Source organism: Centruroides sculpturatus, unplaced genomic scaffold (assembly GCF_000671375.1).
Source record: "Centruroides sculpturatus isolate CEXI.00-Female unplaced genomic scaffold, Cexi_2.0 scaffold46, whole genome shotgun sequence".
NCBI lineage: Eukaryota > Metazoa > Arthropoda > Arachnida > Scorpiones > Buthidae > Centruroides > Centruroides sculpturatus.
Genome location: NW_019384418.1, coordinates 161491 through 170570, shown reverse-complemented (window position 1 = coordinate 170570; position 9080 = coordinate 161491). Strand labels below are relative to the sequence as shown.

General features: G+C 29.0%; 1 protein-coding gene across 1 annotated transcript in view; it reads right to left on the bottom strand.

Moving 5' to 3' along the window:
* Positions 1-6989: 6989 nt before the first annotated feature.
* Positions 6990-9080, bottom strand: part of LOC111619313 (ribose-phosphate pyrophosphokinase 2-like) — a gene marked incomplete at its 5' end in the record, with an annotated part of 6297 nt that continues 4206 nt past the window's right edge. The window contains 2 exons of the mRNA XM_023361019.1: positions 6990-7082; positions 7780-7939. Of these exons, the coding sequence (XP_023216787.1) occupies positions 6990-7082; positions 7780-7939 (253 nt within the window). The remainder of the gene's footprint in view (positions 7083-7779; positions 7940-9080) is intronic.

Below are 9080 nucleotides of genomic sequence, written 5' to 3'. Positions count from 1 at the left end.
AGTACAGTCGACCCCCGTATAAGATCATTGATTATTCCGTTTTATATGAATTCCATGTTGTACGAGTCACTTAGATTTTACAAATACGTGTACCGGGCTGTGAACGGCTCACGTATTTGTAAAATTTAAGTGACTTGTACAACATGGAATTCATATAAAACGGAATAATCAATGATCTTATACGGGGGTCGACTGTATCTGCATCTAATTCAGGGGTGTCCAACCTTTTTGTTTCTCTGGACCACATTGGAAGAAGTCATGGAGTTTTGGGCTACAAGTATAATATATATACTTGTGGCCCAAGTTTATTTTGGCCCAATCCTTAAATATACTTGTATATTTAAGGATCATGTCTACATTATAGTAATAAGCATTAAAACTTTATTATGAATAAGGATATTTTAAAAAATTACTTCTACAGACACTTTCAATTTTTACTTAGAAATAAATAAATCCATTTATTATAAAGGAGACAAACAAAAATTTATTTGAAAAACACAAATATTTGTTTTATTTGGGTCTCTAATTAATAAAAAATGATGAAACACCATTTTAAAGTGCATTCTTATTCAACTAATATATTTATAAATNGAAATAAATAAATCCATTTATTATAAAGGAGACAAACAAAAATTTATTTGAAAAACACAAATATTTGTTTTATTTGGGTCTCTAATTAATAAAAAATGATGAAACACCATTTTAAAGTGCATTCTTATTCAACTAATATATTTATAAATAATATGTAGCCCAAAAAGTAGCTAATGTGTCAAATGATATTTTTACACCAAACTAATAAAAGGATAGCCAAATTTGGCACAAAGTAGCTAAATCTTGCAATGCTGGAAGGAGTACTAAATAAAGCTGGAGTTGGGACTCAAAGGATTATAGACCCAAAGCGAGGAAAGGAGAGAAAGGACACGAGATAAAGAAGTGAGGAAAGTTGGAAAATTAATGGGCAATATTTGCATAACAGAAGATATATTTAACCTTTCTCAATACTTTTATCTTTTGGCCTTTCTCTCCTTTCCCCAAATTTGAGTCTATACTCCTTTGAGTCACAACTTCAGCTTTATTTAATATACCTTCCTCATTCACACATTTCCAAGTATTTAAAAATATTTCCTTTCCACTCAAAATTAAAATATGTATAAAGGTTTAAGGCTTTGTGAAACATCTTTTTTGAATTTGTGCTGTAGAAATAAATAAATAAAATAAAAGAATCTGTCGGTTTTGTTTACACGTTTATTGGGCTGCATTGGAACTTGCCTTGGGCCATAGGTTGGGCACCCCTGATCTAATTCATTCCTGAAAGTAATTTAAATATCAAGAATTTGGACATTGCAAAGTATTTTTCCATTATTTCTTATGGGAAAAATTCTAACTTGTTCCCAGTCCATCCGAATAACCCAAACCAATTTCTCCAAATGACACTAAAGCAATGCAAAAGATTATTTACCTGTCAATCCATGATTTTAGCTTGATATTAAACACTTCAAACTCCAACTACACTGTTCTGCATCAAAATCTTCCCATGAAAGAAAGTGCAATTTTTTTTCATGTATTTTAGTGTGCTGAACATGAATCTGAAGTCCAAAATCTTCTATAACCCACAGGGTTTTTTAAATACCATTTTTTCACAGAAAAATGTCTGTTACTATTGTTTGAACAAAATATGAAACCATCACATCTCCAGCAGTGGAACTTTTAGAGAAAGAAGTTAAGGTGTCCTGTTACAGAAATAGTGAAATATTTTTCAATAAAGAACAATCTCATATTTTGCAATGACATACAACATTTGTTGGAGTGACATGGCTGCCACAGGATCTTGCAGAGTGAAGACTTTATTGACTCATCAAAGATCAGTTTGATGAAAACTCTGAAAAGGTATGGATAGAGAAGAAGGCTATGCTTACTTGAACCAAAAGTTCTCTCAACTGAGCAATGTGAAAGTAAGAGAGAGAACTTTTGCTGGTCCCCAAGTAAGACAGCTAGTTTCAAGGAAAAACTTAACCCAGCAGCAAGGGCAGTGTGGAATACATTCAAAAATGTGAGCAAGACTTTTTTGTGAAATATATGAGCTGTGAGCTATAACTATGAGTAAATCATGGAGAAGTTGGTAACATCCTACCAAACACTGGGTCGCAACATGTCATTCAAGATACATTCCCATTTAAATTTTTTCCCTGCCAATCTAGGAACTGTTTCTGATGAACATGGAGAAAAGTTTCATCAGACACTCTCTCTCAAATGTAAAAAGCAGTATAGCAGAAGGTTACTACTGACTCTACTACTGAAGAGAACATAATAGGTTACTACTGGACTCTACAGTGAGACTTCAGAAGAATATAAAAGGAAGAAAGCATGTCATTAAGTGTTTGTTTTTTTTAATGTATAGAATTATTAAAAAGGAGTAATTAACATAAATTTATTTGTATCTAATTAACCAATTAGCAATGTGTGTACCCAATAAATATATTATTTTAAACAGAAAATGTATTCCTTCAAAAATTTCATTTCTCTCAAAAGTGTTAGGCCAATTCTGTTGCCAGATTTGAATTCAACACCATTGAAACTATAAAATTCAGTAAAAATGTTTGGAGAAGAAATAAATTTTTTTTTTTGCAAAACAGTGTTATCTTACTAACACACACTTATGAAGTTTTTAAGTGATAATACAATTAAGCTTGTTTATTATCCTATTAAAAATTAAAGGAAATATGGTTCTTCTTGAAGCTTCTTGAATGCAAATAAACTTGGGATCACAAACATCCAAAATTGCTTGGTTTCACTGAAGAAACTATTAACATGTTTCCCTTTTTTTCCTATCTCAGTACCAATTGACTAAATCAGAATTTAATATTTTTTTAAGTCATTACTTTTCAAATTATGGTTCATGATCAAAAGATATATATACTGTATAATCAAAAATTTCTGGTTTACTAGTTGTTGATATAAAAGTGGATACACTGTACTTATATGCATTAAGTCTTGCAATGATAAAATAAATGCACAAGAGTAGACAGTGATTATTGACTAATAATGTATCTGTAAAAAATTCACAAATACAGTCAAACTTGAAATTATCAGTTTATATCTGAAATTGGCACTAAACTTGTCTTAAAAAAAATTACAATTACATATAGTAATGAGACCTACATACAGGTTTGAGTTTGAAAACTTGGAAGTCATTTGTTTGGTGATACAATTGTTTATTGTACACATTTTTAATATAAATTGGCAGATACTGAAGATGAGTTGTTAAGTGACTTGAAAACATTTGTTCATTATAACTTTTTATTGCTAGATAAAGTAAAGGTTGTTGATGAACAACAATAAAAATGGAACTTTTTTACAATTTTATCCTTTTTTTGTACTATATCATTTATTCATATACTGTAATTTAATGTTCTGTTGGTGTTAAGTACAATTAAATTTCAAAATTACAAAATATATCATTTTATTAAATACAACTNAAAAGAAAATGTCACATTCTTTAAGATATAGTATTAAAAACCACAAGTGTAAAATTTAAAGTTTGTGACAGACTGAAAAGAGAATAAACATCTTAAAATGTGCATGTTAATTACTTCTACAAAAAGGTGTTTTTGATTATTAATTTATAAATTCAATCATTGAATTAGAAATGTCTATTCAAAAAAATTAATATAAGTAATCAATAATTAAACATCAAAATAATAATTACAAGAATTACTGTTGAGTTGTGGTAACTATATAATAGTGTAATTGCACTCTGTCTCATAGAATTAAAAAAAATATCATTAATTTCTTTGAAGAAAACTCAAAATTTAGTTTTACAAGAAGTTTGATATTCTAGCTGTTCCATTGAATTGACTCTTATCTTCATTCTTAAAGTATTGTGCTAGAAGGCCCACCAGTGGCCAAGTGGTTTTGTTCCCTGAACACTGGGAGTTTGGTTGTGTGTTTGCGACTAGCCAGGATGGGCTGGCTACATGGAGTTTTCCGGGTTTCTCCAGTCTGTAACATCTGAATAGGGGCCAGTTTCTTTTTAAAAAACCTCTTGTTAGGCATCCCCCTAGGCAAGATCGCCCAAGTGTTGTATTGCTGTAAATAAACAAACAAACAATTGTACTAGAAATTAACATTGATTGTGTTCATAATAAACACTTCAAATACATATTCACATTAATATGTTGTACTCTTTACAATTGTTCATAAAAACCTTTATAATTACAACTTTTAAAAAATGTTCTCCATTGAAATGTTGCAGCAATAATGAACGTTTTTTTCAGGTTAATAACACGTGGTATATTACTATTAACACACTTAAGAGAATACATCCACACTTTTACAATAAATTTCACTTTAATATTTTATGTCACAAGATACCAATTATACACCGGGGTTTTTAGAAAACAGAATCTGAGTTTGTACTGAAGAGGGACTTAAAATACAAATGAGTCCGAAATGCATTTGACAAACCAATAAAAGAAGTTCATAACCTGAAAGCTGTATATGATAGTCTACCGAACTGAAAATCGGATTAAAGAGACACATTCACAATGAAAATAGCAGCTGCCATAAGTGATTTTCTGAAATAAAGAATTAAGTTTGCTATATAGGTTTATTAAGTATCACTCTGCATTTTAATTCTATACAGTCTATTAATTTAAGCCAGTAAAATCTAGTTCTGTTACCCATTTTTCTAATTTTTAACTGCAGTAATTATGAAATCATCACCATCATTCACCAGAAGGTACAGAAATGTGTGATGAATCATATATATACATGATTGGAAACAAGGTTGACAATTCACCCCAAAGATGTCTATTATATGACAGATAATCTTTAAATAAAAACTAAAATTTCATTTAGGTGTACATTTTTACTTAAAATTTAAAAATGACAAACTGAAATGTTCCTGTTAGGCTTTTCAATCATTTCAATAAATGTGACTAGGACTTTCCAAACACTGACAACAAAACAACTGTGAAGCTTAAAAAAGATAGAGTAAAACCTTGTTATTTTGATATTGGATAATACAAAGTCATGTCTAGTTCCCTGCCAAAAGAACTGGATTTTGCATATATTTTAGTTCGGATAATTCGAAATATGCACATAATGAAATTCGAAATCATTATCTGGTCAAGTGATCCACAAAAATATTGTTTAATTTGAAATATTTCATCATATTATGTGTTTATAAAAAGTTTTCCATGCCTAAGTGGCAGTTTTGGTTTACCAATTATACATTGTTGATTTATTGGACATCCACTCAAGGTCATTTGGATATTGCATGCGTTGCCAACGAAGAGAGATTTTTTTTTTAATATATATACATAGAAGAAATCTGTTTGGCATTTAATTATTTCATTATTTCAGACACTTTTGCAAAAATCTGTTGTTTCAATAATTCTAAAATCCATTAAATATGTGTGTGTATTCATAATAGAATGTGTGCTTATAGCTTTAGCTGTTAATAGAGCTTTTTTTTTGTCATATCACATGATTTTTGCAAACTCAAGACAAAATTTGCAGTAATTATTGAAGCACTTAAGCTTTTTTCATATGTTATTTTCAGGTCTTGCTTTGAATGAAATTTGGTTATGTTTTCATTAAGTACAGTACATGTCAACTGACTGTTTTTTCAAAATAGCTTAAATTGACAAGCAATAACTCGTAATATTAACACATTTGTAAATGAACAGGTAAAATTATATAAGATAATGTTATAATTCTATTTGAGAATTACAAAAGACTTTGATTCTGAAAAAGTTCAGATAATTTGAAGTCTTACCTTTTTTGTCCCTTGAGTTTTAGTTAAGAGAGTTTACTGTATTGTGTTAGTGTTTAGCATGTTCTACTTTTCTTGACAATTTTTATGGCTTGTTTTTAAAATTAAGAAAATAATAAGATTTCAACTCTTGGAAATGTTAAGGCACAGTTTTCAGAGTGAATAAAAGCAAAAAATATAAGTTTGATTCGTGATGCATGGAATGTGTTCCAGTTTATGAAGGGAAGAAAGAGGATGTATTCAGTTGTGTTCAGGTCCTTCCTGAAATAGTTGGAAAGCCTAAAAAGATTGACACTATTAATATTTTTAGTCTATTGTTTTATAAACAGTTTTACAGATTACTTTTATTTAAATTTTAAATTTCTTGTCTCTGTAAGAGAGTCAGCCCCAGGGTATCTTACAGATACAAGCAATGATCTAAAATGATTTAATGTTTCCACAAGTTTATTTTGTATCCAGAAAAAGACAGAAAAATCATTTTCTGGTCCTTCTGAGAAACACCTCAGCTGTCCCATCATTTATTTCCAACTGAATTCATTTCACATTAGCCCATGATGTTGCATTTTATATTTTTGGACTCTGGACCTTAAAACATCAAGAAATGCAAAAAAAATTTAAAGGGTTTTCTTCCTGTATGTATGGATGTTAGAGAGTATAGGGGCATAATTTTGTTCACCCACTTTGAAGCTTATTAGCTCCTGTATTTTTTGTCAAAAGTTTCTGAATTTTGACAGGAAGGTTTGTATATTAGGGGATTGATACTATTAAATATAATATAAAACTTGTTTCTACCCTCAAAATATGAAAAGCTTTTTTAATATAATAAAACATCATATTAGATGGCACTATACATAATTTTAAATGTTTTTTCCAGGAAAGTTAAACAACATGTTGCTGGATGTTTAGTCAACTTTTTATATATCAGTTTCTGAATATTCAGTTTCTGTTTTACTTAAAAATTTGTAATTTTTCTCCATTCACATGTATTTATTCTATTCTGTTCTGTTCAATTAGTATCTGAAGATGTGATGTTAAAGTTCCAGAAAACATTTAATCCTAATAAATAATTGGGCTTCCGAAGGCAAATAAGTTTTTTTTTTTTTTTTTAATCTTACATCTTCTAAGTATTGATCTCATCTTACAAATTAGTATAATTTCTTGTGTATAATTTTTTAAATCAATAACCAAATGTCTAAGCTAGTACTGAGATGAATCACCAAGCAAACACTATTTTTCCAGCAAATGTTTTCAGCTTATTTAAGAAGCCTTCTTCAGGTTTAGCTGCTAAAATTGAATTTACAAGATTCTAAAATGAAATGAATAATGCATTCTATGATGCATTACAAAATATAAACAAAATAACCTTTAGCTTAATGTGTAACATATTTCAAATAGTAAATATGGATAATAATTGTATTAATATACAGTTCATTTTTGGCTTCTTAAATAAGCTGAAAAAATTTGTTTTTACTAAAAATATTTGCTGTAAAAGTATTTATAGTGTTTTTCTTGGTGACTTTCACATCAATTTGACATTTAAGATTATCTCACACTTTCCACAGGTTATTCATAGGAAGTGGCCAATGATGCAGTTGTTTTTATATGCCTTTATGATTAGCATTTATTGTAAGACTCATATAGTTGCCTATTTTATGCTTGACTTTCACAGACTCCTGTGAAATGTATATTGAATTAGTTACAGTTATTAATGTTACAGTTTGAGTTAATTCAAGGAAAATTATAATTTTTTTATTTTGTAAATTTTCAGAGATAAGAGAATAAACTTTGAAGAAAAAGAGCAAAAATCATTGATAAATTGAATGAAATTGCATAATTTGGTTATCTTATAGTTTTTATTTTAATATACTATTGTTGAATCTCAATGTTTTTTTCTGAATATCATTATAGATGATAAATTACATTTAATAATGCTTATTTTCATGATAAACATTTCTCAAATTTTTGTCTACATATAGAAAAAAATTATTATTATTAAAAATTACCCGTATTTTTTGGCAATCTTCCATATGTTGTTCTTGAGGAAGAGTATTTGTAACAACTACGGCCTCGAAGCAAGCATTATTAATACGAGAAATTGCTGAACCAGAAAAAATACCGTGAGTCAAGATGGCATATATTTTTGCTGCTCCAGCTTCAAGTAATCTAAAACAAAATGAGTTCAATTTTTCAATTATAAATTCTTAAAACTTATAATAAAAACAATTTCTAAACAATCAAACATAAAAACTATGCTTCACATAAGTAACAGAAAAATCTAGAATCAAAATAACTTATTAATAATAAAATTATGACAATAACTAGTCATAATTTAATGATATAATTTAATATATATATATTTTTTTTCACTTTTAGACTAGTTAGACTAGGTCATTAATAAATAAATAAGATCTAAATAAAGAATAAAAAACAGAATAAACAGAGCACCTTGTAACTCCAGCAGCAATTTAATAAGCTCAATTTTTATCACTTTCATACCATTTTGTTAATTAGTATGCTTAATTAATTTGTTAATTTTAATTTCTATACAAGTGCTTTCTTTAGAATGCTTTTTAATGTTTAAATTATTTTGTTGCATTTGATATGCTTACCCGTTTGTTTGTTATATTTTGAATTCATATATTTCACTGAAGCAGGCCTAAGATATTAGGTCAAAAACATTTTGATTTATTAAATTTACTGCTGGAGTTACAAGGTGCTCTGTTTATTCTAGAACATTAATACAAAAGTAAGAGAATGGGTGATTAAGACAGACTTGAAATAAAAATTTTTTGCATTTATTATACAGTTGAACCTGTCTATCTTGAATTTCACAAAAACAAGAAAACTATTTGAAATAGACAGGTTTTGAGATATAGAGGTTCCTACACTATTATTAGTATAGGTAACCCCCGTATAACACGGCACTTCTATAGCACGGATTCACTCTAACACGGTTCGAGAATTGGTACCATCCCCCGTATAACACGGCACTTCTATAGCACGGATTCACTCTAACACGGTTCGAGAATTGGTACCATCCTCTGTATAACACAGTACTTTTATAGCACGGATTCACTTTGACACGGTTCGAGAAATGGGTAAAACCCTCGTATAACATGAAATGTAATAAATTTTTACATACTTAAGTACTAATAGTTCACGAAAATTATTATTTTCGTGAACTATTAGTACTTCAGTGTGTAAATTTTCTTTTCTCATCTCCATACACATGGTCCTTTGCGAAAATTGTTTCAATTTTGCCAGATCTCGACGCTTCTGCTTCTGGTGTTGCCAGATGTTTTTC